General features: G+C 31.3%; 1 protein-coding gene across 1 annotated transcript in view; it reads right to left on the bottom strand.

Moving 5' to 3' along the window:
- The window catches only part of LOC107621388, a 16,729-nt gene extending 4,769 nt beyond the window's left edge, over positions 1-11,960 (bottom strand). The window contains exons 1-11 of the mRNA XM_021114701.1: positions 11,910-11,960; positions 11,475-11,785; positions 11,219-11,372; positions 8,544-8,639; positions 8,277-8,370; positions 8,068-8,119; positions 7,300-7,963; positions 5,661-5,847; positions 4,612-5,540; positions 4,323-4,542; positions 4,144-4,209 (exon numbers count right to left, since the gene is read on the bottom strand). Of these exons, the coding sequence (XP_020970360.1) occupies positions 4,144-4,209; positions 4,323-4,542; positions 4,612-5,540; positions 5,661-5,847; positions 7,300-7,963; positions 8,068-8,119; positions 8,277-8,370; positions 8,544-8,639; positions 11,219-11,372; positions 11,475-11,785; positions 11,910-11,960 (2,824 nt within the window). The remainder of the gene's footprint in view (positions 1-4,143; positions 4,210-4,322; positions 4,543-4,611; positions 5,541-5,660; positions 5,848-7,299; positions 7,964-8,067; positions 8,120-8,276; positions 8,371-8,543; positions 8,640-11,218; positions 11,373-11,474; positions 11,786-11,909) is intronic.

The following is a 15,762-nucleotide window of genomic DNA, read 5'->3' on the forward strand; positions in this document are numbered from 1 at the left end:
ATAGAAAAAAGAAAAAAAAAAAAAAAAGGGACTCATTATAAAATTTAGGTACATAACAAAGAATCTTATTTTATTCTTTTTCACTTATTTGTCTAAATTTAATGTTTTTCATATTAGGAACCTTATTTTTTTATTTATGATTTGGAGAATTTTTTTATTAGTTTTGGATGATTTTTTTAATGTTTTTTTCTTTAGAGTTTGGATGATTCTTTTTTTTTGGGTTTTGTATTTTTTTTCTTAGGATTTAGATGATTCTTTATCTTATATTTTATTATTTTTATTTTTTTTAGAATTTGAACTTTTTTTTTAAGAGAAATTAGGATTTGCTTGATAAATAGTAAAAAGTAAATTAGAATAAGAAGATGTAATTAATAATCATTAATTTTGTATCTTTTAAAAATTAAAATTTAAATAATCATCAATTAATGACAATTAATGAGTATAAAATGCAGTTTAAAAATGTTTATTGGCTATATCCGTATTGGTTTCCTAGCGAAATTGTAAAAATAATGAGTCATATGATGGGAATCTGGGAACTAACTAAAAAATTGAAAAGCGAGACATCCATGCTTTGGAACAAGTAAATAACACTGCACAAGAAAAATAATTGACCGACAATTCAAAAAAAAAAAAAATTAAGCGTGTGTAATTTAAAAAGCATGAATACTAGAAACCTTGTTTTGTTCTTTTTCAATTTTTTGGTCTAAATTAAGTGTGAAATTTAAAAATTATGTTTAAAATCTAGCATAGAAAGATCTTCTTTATTTATTAGGTTTATTGGATTAAGAAAATGATATAGTTTTTCGTTACTGATACCACATGTGATTATCACTTCAAAAATGATTTGTAATGCAAGTTTTAATTTTAAAAGAGTTTAATTACCGTACAGGTTAAAAGTAAAACCTAAAAAATATTTCATTAAAATTATAGAACTCAAGAATTATGTATGAAATTTAAGCACATTCAAAAAATCTTATTTAGATTTTTATCATTTATAAATTAAAAAATAGAAATAGAAAAAAAGTGAGACTCATTATAAAATTTAGGCACATAACAAGAAATCTTATTTTATTCTTTTTCAATTATTTGTCTAAATTAAATATTTTTCAGAAATTGTACCTAAAATCTATGCGCATATTTGGAACCTTATTTTGTTCTTTTTTAATTTTTTGGTCTAATTAAAGTGTAACATTTAAAAATTATATTTAAAATCTAGCGCATAGAAAGATCCTCTTTATTTAATAGGTTTAGTAGGTTAAGAAAATGATATAGTTTCTGTTACTTATACCACATGTCAGTATCACTTTAAAAATAATTTCCAATGCAAGTTTTAATTTTAAATGAGTTTAGTTACTGTACAGGTCAAAAGTGAAATGTAAAAAATATTTCATTAAAATTATGGAACTCAAGAATTATGTATGAAATTTAGGCACATTCAAAAAAATTTATTTTGATTTTTATCATTTATAAATTAAAAAGTAGAAATACAAAAAAAGTGGGACTCTTTATAAAATTTAGACACATAACAAGGAATCTTATTTTATTCTTTTTTAATTATTTGTCGAAATTAAATGTTTTCAAAAAATTGTGCCTGAAATCTATGCGCATATTAGGAACCTTATTTTGTTCTTTTTCAAATTTTTTGTCAAAGTTAAATGTGAAATTTAGAAATTATGTCTAAAATCTAGCGTATGAAAAAACTCTCTTTATTTAATAGGTTTAATGAATTTTAAAAATGATATAGTTTTTTGTTACTGATGCCACATATCAGTATCACTTTAAAAATAATTTCTAATACAAGTTTTAATTTTAAATGAGTTTAGTTAATTTACAAGTCAAAAGTGATACCTAAAAAACATTTCCTTAAAATTATAGAACTTAAGGAATTATATATAAAATTTTGGCACATTAAATCTTATTTTGATTTTTATCATTTATTATTTAAAAGATAGAAATAGAAAAAAAAGTAAAACTCAGTATAAAATTTGGACACATAACAAGGAAACGTTATTTTATTCTTTTTCAATTGTTTGTCTAAATTAAATATTTTTTAGAAATTGTGCATAAAATCTATGTGCATATTAGGAATCTTATTTTGTTTTTTTTTATAATTTTTTTGTCTAAATTAAATGTAAAATTTAAAAATTATGTCTAAAATTTAATGCATAAAAAGACCCTTTTGTTTAATAGGTTTAATGGATTAAAAAAATGATATGATTTCTCGTTCCTGATATCACATGTCAGTATCACTTCAAAATGATTTTTACTACAAGTTTTAATTTTAAATGAGTTTAGTTACTGTATAAATAAAAAATGATGCCTGAAAAACTTTTCATTAAAATTATGGAACTCAAAAATTATGTATAAAATTTAGGCACATTCAAAGAATTTTATTTTGATTTTTATCATTTATTACTTAAAAGGTAAAAAAAAAAAAAAATGGAACTCAATATAAAATTTAGGCACGTAATAAGGCACCTTATTTTGTTCTTTTTTAATTTTTTTGTTTAAATTAAATCTTTTCCAGAAATTATGCGTGAAATGTATGCACATACTAGGAACTTTATTTTGTTCTTTTTCGAAGTTATTTTTGTCTAAATTAAATGTGAAATTTAGAAATTATGCATGTAATCTAGCGCATAGAAAGACTTTCTTTATTTAATAGGTTTAATGAATTAAGAAAATGATATAGTTTTTTGTTACTGATACCACATATCAGTATTAGTTCAAAAATGATTTTTAACGTAAATTTTAATTTTAAATGAGTTAGTTACTAATTAAAAGTGATACTTAAAAAATATTTCATTAATATTATGAAAATCAAGAATTATGTATGAAATTTAGTTACATTCCAAGAATCTTATTTTAATTTTTATTATTTATTACTTAAAGATAGAAATAGAAAAAAAGTGAAACTCAAAATAAAATTTAGGTACATAACAAGGAATATATTTTTTTAATTTTTGTCTAAATTAAATGTTTTCAAAAATTGTGTCTGAAATCTATGGGCATACTAAGAACCTAATTTTGTTCTTTTTGAATTTTTTTTATCTAAATTAAATGTGAAATTTAGAAATTATGTCTAAAATCTAGCGCATAAAAAGACCCCTTTATTTAATAGGTTTAATGGATTAAGAAAAGATTTAATTACTCTATTGGTCCTTATAGTTTTGTGAAATTTCAATTAGGTTCCTATACTTTTTTTCCTTTTAATTGGGTCCCTGTACCAATTTTTTAATTACTGCTAAGAGTGACCTAATTTAAAAAAAAAATTGGTTCCGAGATCCAAATAAAAGAAAAAAAAAAGTGTAGGAACCCAAATAAAAAAAAAAAGTTAGTGTAAGGACTCAATTAAAAGGAAAAAAAAAATAAGGACCTAATTAAAAATTTCACGAAATTATAGGGACCGACAGAGTAATTAAAACTTAAAAAAATGATATGGTTTCTTGCTACAGACTCATACCACGTATCCGTAACACTTTAAAAATGATTTCTAATGTAAGTTTTAATTTTAAATTAATTTAGTTACTGTATAGGTAAAAAATGATACCTAAAAAATATTTTATTAAAATTTATAGAACTCAAAAATTATGTATGAAATTTAGACTTATTCATAGAATCTTATTTTGATTTTTATCATCTATTACTTAAAAGATAAAAATAAAAAAAAAGTGAGACTCAATATAAAATTTAGGTAGAGGAACTTTATTTTATTCTTTTTTATTTTTTTGTCTAAATTAAATGTTTTTTCATAAATTATGCATAAAATCAAATACGTGTAAAGCGAACTTTATTTTGTTTTTTTTATATGTTATTTTTTATTAGAGATATCCGCTTTTATCTGTGAATAAGAAGAACATCGTAGCTATAGTTTCCTCTAACTTCCAAAAAAATAGGAATTCTCTTTCCACTATGATCCGTTTCTTTAAGATTGTTCTCAGAAAAAACCTTGATGATGAATATCTGGTGAGAATTTTCTTCCCTTCACCCTTCCTATTCTCTTTTTTTTCTCTTACCAGCATAGTATCAAAGAAACAGTATCATACTGCAACTCACGCAACAGCATCAAGTTGCTAAATTGAGAGACTAAAGAGTTATTAGGAATTGGCATGCCAGCATAATTTCTCAATTATTTTCCATTACTCTGCAATAGTTTCTCAATCTCCAACAAACAAAATGTTTGCAACTCGTCCTGACTCATCGTTAGATCTACGTTTAACGATAATTAATAAATATTAGCACGATAATATCATTTCTGCATTGTCTGTGTCCGTGTGTGCCTGCTTGTCATATAATAAATTCATCATGAACAAAATTCTTACCGGGATATTGCAGCTCATGCCTTCTGCGATAAAGAATATCATCAAACAAATAAGTCCAAGTTTGTTCCCAAACTGACAGAGGCCTTCCCATGGAACCAGATAGCAACAAGATCACAAAAAGCCTCCTTAGCTGTACAGCGGATGCTACCTCGGCGACTTCCTTAATAGCAGAAACATACTCCTTATCATCTATCAAGAATCCCATGGCAGAACATGCCTCCTGAAATGTATCATAAGTAACACCATTCACGGTTCTTATACTTTGAAAACTGGTACAACATCACTGCACGTTCAAAAGCATCCGCATATAGAAAAGTTCACCAGATGAAGGATGAGCAAAACTCAATCTTCCAATTGAGAATCCCCTCTGTTTCGGCTTCCACTCCCTACTGTTCGAACAATAGACAAATTTGCCTGGATATTCAACATATGTTAAAGACCGCCCATCCGGGAACCGCCTGTTGGCCATCATCCAACCCGTAAACATCGTCAGCAAATCTTTGTTGCGCAAATAAACATGAGTAGTGATATCAGCATCATCGAATACAACATGCTGCTGGTTCGGCAAGTGAAAAGTCAACCTTTGTACTGACGGCCATCTATGATGAATATCATAAGCAAAAATTCTCCACATGGATTCAGACGGTGATAAATAACGACAATCGTAATACTGCTTGATCTCATCAACCACCTGAGAAGATTCACTAACATGATATGTTTCTCCAACAGTTGCAGTCACCCGATCCGGATCCTTATTGATATACTTAAAAAGATACTTGATGACGTTTGACTTGTTACAGAACTCAAGATTTATGTGAGCTTGATATTTCATTAGCAGCAGTGGATTATAAGGCACAACAAATTTGTTGTCAATATCAACGTCGTTGATCTTCACTGTCACACCCATATTACGACATCTATATATCGGATAGCCATCTTCATCAAATCTCATTTGGTCAACGAATCTTTTCGGATAAAATTTTGAGCACTTACCATCTTTCATGCAAGGAGAACTCGGTCTAAGTCGACCACAGGGACCATAGATCATGTACTTGGTGACGACATTATAAAGAGCTGGAAATTTGAGGGGATTGGGTAGCTCGGCACAGATGAACTCATCAACAATTTCAAAACTTTGTAAGTTGCTTTCCCCGTTAAGCCATAGTAACATGTGTGCATGTGGTAGACCTCTTTTTTGAAACTCAATAGTATACATACCTAAAAAATATAAAAACATCATTAAGAAGCCAGACAACTACATGTCCGAGGACAACAGACAAAAATTGAAATGCCAAGCGAGAAATAACATACTTGCACTAAGTGGACCAAAAAACACACCTTCCTTGAGATCGCTTAGAAGGCATTTCAACTTAGCATGAAAGACACGACAAGAGATATCAGGACGATCAGCGATGGGAATTCGCTCTCGCTCTGTGAATCGCTGAAATTCAGGCCAATTTGGATTACACGTAATAGTAAGGAATAAATCTGGATAGCCAAAATGTTTACAGATTTCCATCACATCCTGACAATGATTAAACATATAACGTCTACCACCAGTGAAAGAAGAAGGCAAGATGACTCGTGTCTAGGGGTGTTCAGATCCAAACCAGTCCAAAAAAAACCGCGAAACCGGACCGATCCAAACCGAAAACTGAATTAAACCGCTCTATTTTGGATATTTTTTGGATTTTGGATCGGTTTTATTGCGGTTCGGTTCGGTTTGCGGTTCCACTCTACATAACCGAACCGAACCGAACCGAACCGCATATATTACAAATAATAATAATAATAATAATAATAATAATAATAATAATAATAATAATAATAATAATAATACCTACCGTATCACTAGCACACTAGTGCAGTAGTGCAGCGCCGATTCCCATTTGAAACCCTAAACTAAAGAAAGAAAGTAAGAAACCCTTTCTGCTCAGTGCTCTCTCTCGCTCCTTAGTCCTTAGTCTTCGTTCTTCATCCTTAGTTCCTTACACAACATCACAACATCACTCACTCTCACTATCACAGATTCACAGCATCACTCACTCTCAGTCACTCCCACTGATACACGCCGCGTCGTCCGTCGCTCTTCTTTTGAGTAATGCCCTTCGTCGCCTCCTCTTCTCAGTGACGCCGCTGGCGGCTCCTCTCCGCGGTGACGCCGCTGCCGCCTTCTCCCCTCGGTGGCGCCACTGCTGCTCTTCTTCAAGGTATATTTTTACTTAGTTTTATTTATTTTGTTTTGTTCTGTTGTTTTAGGATTTTGTTTAAATTTAATTTTTACTTGTTAATCTGTGTTAAACTATGTTAAATTGTTCATTGTTGAAGGTAGATTTTTACTTGCTTTTATTTAGTTTGTTTTGTTCTGTTATTTTAAGATTTTGTTTAATTTTAAATTTTACTTGTTAATCTGTGTTAAACTGTTCAAGCCTCAAGGTATATTTTTACTTGGTTTTGTTTATTTTGTTTTGTTCTGTTGTTTTAAGATTTACTAATAGATGAAGAAGGCTCTGGTGATGAATCTGATTAGTGATCAGTGTTTCAGCTTTCAGTTTGGAGTTTTTTATGTTATGTTTTTATTAAGACTTTTCTATATTATTTAATTTTGTGTTGTTGAGACTTGTTTAGTTATTTTGATGTTGAAGAATTATTATTTTATCAAGACTTGTTGAATATGTTGGATTGTTGGACAATTGGACATGTTAGTTTATAATGTTTTATGGAATTTTTGTTTTATTATTCCGTTGAATTGTGTTTTATTATTATAATGGATTATTGGACAGGTTATATAACTTTATAAATTAAGTTATTATTTTGTATTTAAAAAACCGCGGATTCAAACCGATCCAAACCGCTTGTAATCGGATCGGATCGGATCGGATTTTCAAAAAATGTTCATCCAATCCAAACCGCACCGCACATAAATTAAGTGTTCGGATCGGATGACTTTTTCCTTCAAAACCGAACCAAACCGCACCGCGAACACCCCTACTCGTGTCCCAATTGAAGAAGCTTCGTCATCACCACGACGCATAGCCTCTTCTATTCCTTGAAGCACTTCTCCTCTAATTGCACTTTGCTTCATTCTAATCTCATACAACCTCTGGGACTCAATCATGGTGAAACAGTCAACAACAAATTGTTGAAATAATCGCCTACACTTGTGAATAATTCCATCTTCTTGCTCCCTAATCTGCAGACGAAAACATATGAATTCCCTGAGAGAAACCCTTGTTCTCCTTCCAGGGACATATCCCTCCTGTTGACCTCGATAAGGAATATTCAACTGGTAACCATCCTCGCCATATGGAAACAACAACGGATACTGTAAAGGCCAATACAGAGCATGAGTTTTATAGATACGTTGCAACTGACCAGTAGTAGATCGAACAATAATGTCATGACCATGATCCAACGAATCAAAATCTCCAACAATCAGAGCAGCAACTTCGTCACAAGAGGAAGTATTGTAAGTTCTTCGATCAACCTTCCTATGCGAATACAACTTCAAAGAGAAGATCTCGGATGGATGACACTGATAGAATTCTCTGACTCTTCGAAATAACTGTGCTATCACATTATGAGTATCGATCATTTGCAACAACTCAATTATCAATTCTTTATCTATCTCAGATGTTTGCCTAAAACAAATATACATTAACCACAAAAATATATATAAAAACCACACAGAATACAATTATCATATGTTTTAATACATCATTATTAGTCAGAAATGATTAATAACACATTATAACGGGAATAAAACACAATATAACTATGCAATGACAGATATAAACCTATTTTTCAATGCAAATAACATTAAAACATCAGGGAAATAAAATAAAAAAACTTAACAACAAAACTTCAAACACACATACCGAAAGATTTCCTACTTATGCATTATCTCATGCTGACTGTCGTATATATATAATTGAGCAAATTTAGACTTCTGACCAGGATCCGGGAGCAAACTTCCAATCCGATGATAATTTTGACCAGTTATTATAAACTGCGGTGGACCACTCCCATCATTCACTGAATCCAGAACCTTACCACCAAGAGACGTGAAGGCAAACATACTATTATAAGATCGAATATTTTTTTGGAAATAAAAACTCTTGCTATCATGTCCGTTAATCAAATTATATAGCAGATCTGGGGGCTTTCGGAGATAAGGTAAATGAATTTTTCCTTTTGAGCAACAAACAGTAAAAATAGAACGATTAACTGTAGAGTCTCTTTCAACACGTTCTGATAACTAGAAACACGCCCCACAGATTGAACATTCATAGTTAGGATCACCAACATCAAGACAACCTGGTAAAGATAAAGCGGAAAAAAACATGCATAACAATAAAAATTTTTTTATCTCAATTAGATGGCATCAAATAGATTCAACATAAAATGAATAAACTATTAGCTTACAGATATAATATATAACAAATACTTGACTCATTTAAATTTTGTCAAAAAAATATATCACAAAACACTACTTCTATTTTATACTGCCTGAATAATATCTCATCACAGAAGCACAATGGAATCTTTTAAAATTAAGTAAATAAGATTTCTATTTTACTATTCTTGAATAATAGATGATTTAAGAAAGAGAGCGTACCTTGTATCTCACTTTGCAAGAACAGAGGATGATCAATAAGAGAACCAACTTAACTGAATGAATTTATCGAAGGATCATATATTTTTGATTGGTCTATATCATCCATTTTAATTTAAAATAACACAAATTTATGTAAATATATATTTGACAACCAAACATAAAAAAAATTAATGATGAAATAAGAAATCAATTAATTATTTAATAATCAGCGTGCAAATTGAACATTAAAAATGTAATAAACTACGAAAACCAATTTGAATTAACATTGATTTATTAAATAACTAAATATAAATAAAGCTTAATGCACATTCAAGAACAGTTTGATTTTTTTTAACGTTAGAATAGACTTTGTTTCATTATTTTAATCACTCATACTAATTGTCTAGGTTACAATTAAATATGCTAAATCACTATTAGAATCATTTTGTATTTTTTTAGACTTTAATGACTCTATTGGTCCATAGAATCCTGTAAAATTTTTAACCAAGTGCGTATATTTTTTTTTAACTTTAACTGAGTCATTGCACAAATTTTTTTTCTTAATTGACTGCAAAGGCTTCCTTTTTCTTTTAATTGAATCCATGCACCATATTCTTTGTTGTAAACATCTCATTATACAATTGACCTAATCACTATCAATAGAGGCATAATTGAAAAAACTAAAAAAAAAATTCACAGGCAGAACTAAAAGAAAAAATATTTATATGGAACTAATAGAAGATTTCAAAAAATTAGAGGAACCGAAAGAATAATTAAACTTTTCTTTAATATACAACTATTGATTATGACATCAAATTAAGAAAGTTTCAAGAAATACCAATCGTCTATTATTTAGCTAGAAAAGTTAATTAATTAACTAATTACGTGAATCCAATCACATAACGAAAAAACTTTTCATATTGTCCAAGACAAGAATAAACACTAATTAAACAATTTATTAACCTCTAGTACTTGTGTATGTTTGAAACAACAATATAAATTAAACCTATATACTGATCTAAATGATTCCATAAAAAATTTTATAACAGTGTAAAAAAATAATAATAAATTAACAAATCAATCTATTATTAGATATAAATCCAAAGAACTTAAAATATAATTTAACAAAAATAAAATTGGATAGGGATAAAATACTTAAAGATATTATTATACCTGACAAGATAAGATTTGAACTCTGATTAACATTCTGAGACACCTCAACTAAATTTTCTAAAAAATAAAAATAAACAGAAACATTGAAAACATATAAAATAAACAGATAAATTTTTAGAAACACAAAGATTAACTAAAAAAATATAGGTAGAGCAATAAAAATTATACATATAATCATTCAAAGAGAGAGTAAGCATCGAGGAATCGAGGACCTCAAAAACATTAAAAAACGAAAATAAATTACAAAAGACTCCCATAAACATGAAATCACTGAAAAATGGAACATAAAACACTAAAAATATCACGAAGGTCAATTCAATACTGACCTCTTGCATTTCGATGGTGACTTTGTGTTCGCTTTCTTTTCAAAGAATTTCGCCTATATTCTCTAGCACGAACAGAATTATGAGACATTTTTGTTACTTGTACTAAAGAAAACAAGAGGTTGAAACATAAATCGCAAGAACTACCCCTAATTCATTGCCCAAAAGACATCCACATTGTTAAGTTCCTATAAGCAAGAGGTAAAAAAAAAAAAGGGGAGGTGGCTGTGAAGAGAACTTGTGAAACACACCAACAAAGAACTTATATAACCATGCACACCTTTGATAACGCAGAACATAAAAAAAAATAAAGTATTATAATCAACACCAATAACTAATTGACATGAAAAGATAAAGTTGTACAATAATAAAGAAATAAAAATAAGAACTGCCGCATTTCATTAAAATACTGATAGTGATATACACAATTACATATGGCCATCTCTCCTATGATAAGGAGGATCCCAACATATGACTACATATCCTAGTATGTAACCTAAAGAGGGTACAATATTAAAAATGTGTCCAATCCCTAGCAAAGTCACTATTACAAAAGGAGTTGAGAATAGACCTAGTTGGCAGATGACCCGAGCCAACACAAAAAGAAAACCCCTATATATGACAATCCTATTTGTTGGACACAATCCAAAAAGGTCAAATCAAAATACCATCCAACCAGCATAATTACATTTCGATGTATTTGGAATCACAAGCCTTCTTAAACACTTGGAGATATACTATATAAACTACCTACACCTAGACACAGCAGCTCAATTCCATACCTTAAATCAAACTCTATTAACCTTGGCAATCTTGAACCCACGCCCATCTGCATCAGCAGCCGCCTCTTCAAATTGGGGATTTAGATTCCTCTTGCCCTTGGAGGTGACAACATGATTTTTATGAATAGGCTTCTCCATATTGGGAAGATGCATCAATAACGTGGGACAACACCTCCTATCACAAAGAAATTAACAAAAGCTATGAAAGTCACTCAAGAAATGCAAAATCCATTTAGAAACAACACACATAGGAAGGAGGAAAAAAATATTATATAACAGCACTTGAGTTTCTTTTTCTGGTGAGCTAAGCAATATATCCAGTTCAGCAGAAAGATCATCACTAACAGTATCATTGCTGGGTGTTTTCTCATCTTTTCCATGTTCACCATTAATTAAGGAAGCAAACTCAGTCCCTCCGAAAACAGCAGACTGTTTTCCAGCCAGAAAATCTATAAGAACTGGGGATTTAGATAAAATCCCAGAAGACTCACCAGCAACTTTCTCACTTTTGATAAAAGTCTTTGATGACTCCTTCTTAATACCAATATCCCCTTCTCCACAGGGAACAGATATGTGTAAATCAGGCTCCTATTCATATGCCACAAAAGTTTAAAAATACATAAGACCGTAAGAAAAATTTACCACAACACAATAAAAAAAGGAACAAAACATGAATTTACACAATGTAAAAATAATTATATGTATATCTAACCTTTTTTGGAGTAGACTCATCATCAGCATCATAATCGGGAAGCTCAAACATGGAAATAATGGTGGGATCATCACATATTCTCCTAACTCAGAAAGTGCCATAAAATGTATCATGTGGCACACTTTTGGTATCAACCTTCAGCAGTAACTTCTTTCCAATGAGCCCTTGGAATATGGGAGGATAAGTATCCCCACATACAAGCTATTTTGAAAATAATACATAAGAAATACAGAGTTTAAATAACACATATCACATCCCATAAAGTGAACAATACACAAAAGAAAACTAAGAACATACACTTGCATCTCTTTGAACCTCGGTAAACAAGTCAGCACATGATTTCTTAAGCAAATAAGATGCCTCAGGATCAAAGAGAAGGAAAATACCCTCCCCACTATGATCTTCAACTGTTATTTTAATTTTAAATCTGCGGAGAAAAAAAAAGGAAGGAATGCCCTGTGTGCATGCGTGTGCAGCCCTCGCAAGGGTGAATAAGAGGCCTGAAGATTTTTGTCATAAGTGGCTCACCATGGACGCATATAGAGACACCTATGCACATTACATAAATCCATTGCCTGGACAATCTCTTTGGGAAAAATCTGACCAGAATAGACCACAAGCTCCAAAGAAAAAGAAGAAGCCAAGACCAGTAACAAAGAAAAGGAGAAAGGATGCAGATGAGGGTAATGAGGGAAGCAAGAAGTCTAAGGTAACTGGGACTCTAAAGAGACAACTAAAACCGTTTACCTACAAATACTGTCTACAAAAGGGGCACACAAAGAGGGGTTGTCCAAAAAAAAAAAAGCAGCTGATGTTGCTCAAGCTATTGCTGATGCAGCTGCAGCTGCAGCTGCTGCTAAGACAAAGCCCACTGAACAAGCACCTACTCAAGCTCCTCCAGATGCACCTGCTCAGCCTCCTCCAGAAGCACCATCTCAAGCTGCTCCGGAAGCCCCTGCTCAGCCACCTGCACTAGTTGAGATCGACCTCTCCCAGCCAAACTACTCCGATGCACAACAGTCCCAACATAGTCAAGAGGTAGTTGCATTTAGTTTCAAAACTCATACTCAAAATTGTTATCCACGGTCAACTGAATTTATGTCCTACTAAAATAGGATCCACCTGCGAGGCCATCCAAGTTGTAGACAAGAAGGAGGTCCTCCACACCACCATCAGGATCGATTACTGTGGATCCACTACAAGGAGCAAGCTCAGCGACATCTTCAAGACTGGCCAAATTCCTGAAATTTGTCCCAACACCTGGCTTCAAGCCACCAAGGAAGAAGAAATGAAGATGTACCTGATTCTGTTTTTGCCTACTTTGGATGAAACTTGGCAGCTTTTTGTAAATGATGCTTTTTGTTTTGTGGCCTGAATTTATAGCAGTAGACTTTTAGTATATTTGAATAGAATATGACAATGATGGCACTCTGTGTCCTTTGGCTAAGGTGTATTTTGTCTTAAGAGTTGTCATTAGTATGGCAAGATTATTGTTGCTTTTGTTAAAACTTATTGATATGGATATTTTTATTGTTACAATTTCTTCCAGCTTCAATTATGATACTTCAGATGCATTTTTTTGCAATTTCTTTCAGCAATTTTATTGAATGACAGAAAACAACTATGACATTTGAGAAGAAAAATTTTTCTTTCTTCTAATACACTTCCACCCTGAATACAGTAACACAAACTCATCTTCAAGCTTTTACTACCAACATAAAATCAACAACAAAAACTACAAACAAAGCCAAACCTAAAATGTACATCTTTTGGGTTCTAACTTCAGCTTCTATCTTCCCAATTCTCCAAGCCAAATCCACCCTAACTTGGTCACCATCCACAGTAGACATTACCCTTCCTCTCAGGTCTTCTTCTCCAATGTCAGCCCAGACAAACAAACCACACCACCTCTTACCATTAACATTGTAGTTAGGGCACCCAAAGATGGCTTGTTAGGGTTAGCCTCTGTTGTGGACCACCGAAGAACAGGGCGGCACCCACACCCACACCACTGCGGAACAACCGACGCTCTACTTCGACTGGAACTCCTACTGTTGGACCGCATGGAACTCTGGCTCCCACTTGCAATCATGCTGGTAAACTCGGAAGGGAGCAGGAGACGAAGAACCAGAGAAAAACGGGTAGAAGAAGAAGATGATGGGGTCAGATGATGAACTTAGGTTTTAAAAGGGGGGTAAGGACTAAATTGGAGCAATTCAAACTTTAGGCCACGTCATATAACCGTTACTGTGTCCAGCGTGGCAATATTTGCCAAGTCACTAACGGCGTCAGACCTCCGGTGACGGAAAATAGGGAAAGGACTAACGTGGTGCATTTTTTCGAATCTGGGGGACTAATTTGGTACAATTGGGATCTGGAGGACTAAATCGGTGCAACTCGTCAATCTGCATTTTTTCAATAGTGCATTTTCTAGTTAAACGCATGAAATCATTTTCCAAGGAAACAACTTTACCCTCATTTGCAATAAACAGTGGTTGGGTACCATTGACACCTTGCTCAACCATACTAAAAAAAAATTATGCAAATACTTGTATTTGTTATTCCAGATTGGTTGTAAATAAAAAATACAATAAAAATCAACAAAATAAAACATCCTAACCTATGTCTGAATTCAACAACTTAAGAAGATCAGGATTAAATAACATTTGAGTGGCATACATCACATTTTAAAGACCTATTTGACCTACAAATAAATGTTCAACAAAAAATACGCAGTAAATATTTAATAAAAAAAAAAAAGTAAAAGCAACAAACAACTATATATATATGGAGAACACAAAGTTGCAGTTGCTCATCATGGATAATAATAGTAATACAAAAATGTTATATACACCTCAAAAATTAATCATTATGTATTTGTTTATAATAATAATAGTGGTAAACATGGCTAATTTAAAAGGGATGTATATACCAATAAAAAGTGGTAAGAAAATTATTGTACATACTTTTTGGTAGATAAATATTGAATAGATGCCAATAAACCTATCCTTTTCTAACAGTGAAGATGAGTAGCCCTCTTCCTCTATCATCAATAATCTTCTGTATGTCAGATGATATAACATGTTAAGCTTAATTTATTACCAGTGATGAGGAAATAAAGTAACATGAGAAACTAATAATATTCTGACCAAAATTTTGTGAGCTAAGACTATGGTGATGTCTTAATTAGTATATACTTTAATTTTAGGAGTAAGTACGATTTTGGTCCCTTAAATTTAGTGTCAGAATCGAATTCGTCCCTCTTGTTATTTTGCCATTAAAGTCATCCTTAATATTTTTTTTCGTATTAAAATCGTCCTCTTCAATAAAATTTTTTGTTTTATTCCTAAACTACCCCTATCCTATTTTAAGTGGCGGTGGTGTTAGTGTTGGTGGTGGTGGTGGTGGAGGAGGTAATTGTGTTGGTAGTGGTGAGGGTATTTTTGTCCAAAAAAATAAAAAGGATGATTTTAATACGAAAAAAAATATTAAGGACGACTTTAATGGCAAAATAACAAGAGGGATGAATTCGATTCTGGCACTAAATTTAAGGGACCAAAATCGTACTTACCCCTTAATTTTATGAGAAAGAATGAGATAGAGAAAAGTATTCAATGCATGTGATTTGTGTTGTTTACGTAAAATTAAAGGTTGTGTTTGTGTAACCAAATTATTAGATAGATGGATGTAGTAGTTAATTCATTAGTCCATTTAAGTAAGTATTTGATATTTATATTTTTGTCTTGTATAAATAATTTATTAGTCAGTAATAAATTAGTAATTGATTTGTCGAATTAGATAATATTCTAAAAAATTATATAATTTATAAATAAAAAATATATTAATTAATTTA

This window comes from Arachis ipaensis, chromosome B10, assembly GCF_000816755.2.
Source record: "Arachis ipaensis cultivar K30076 chromosome B10, Araip1.1, whole genome shotgun sequence".
NCBI lineage: Eukaryota > Viridiplantae > Streptophyta > Magnoliopsida > Fabales > Fabaceae > Arachis > Arachis ipaensis.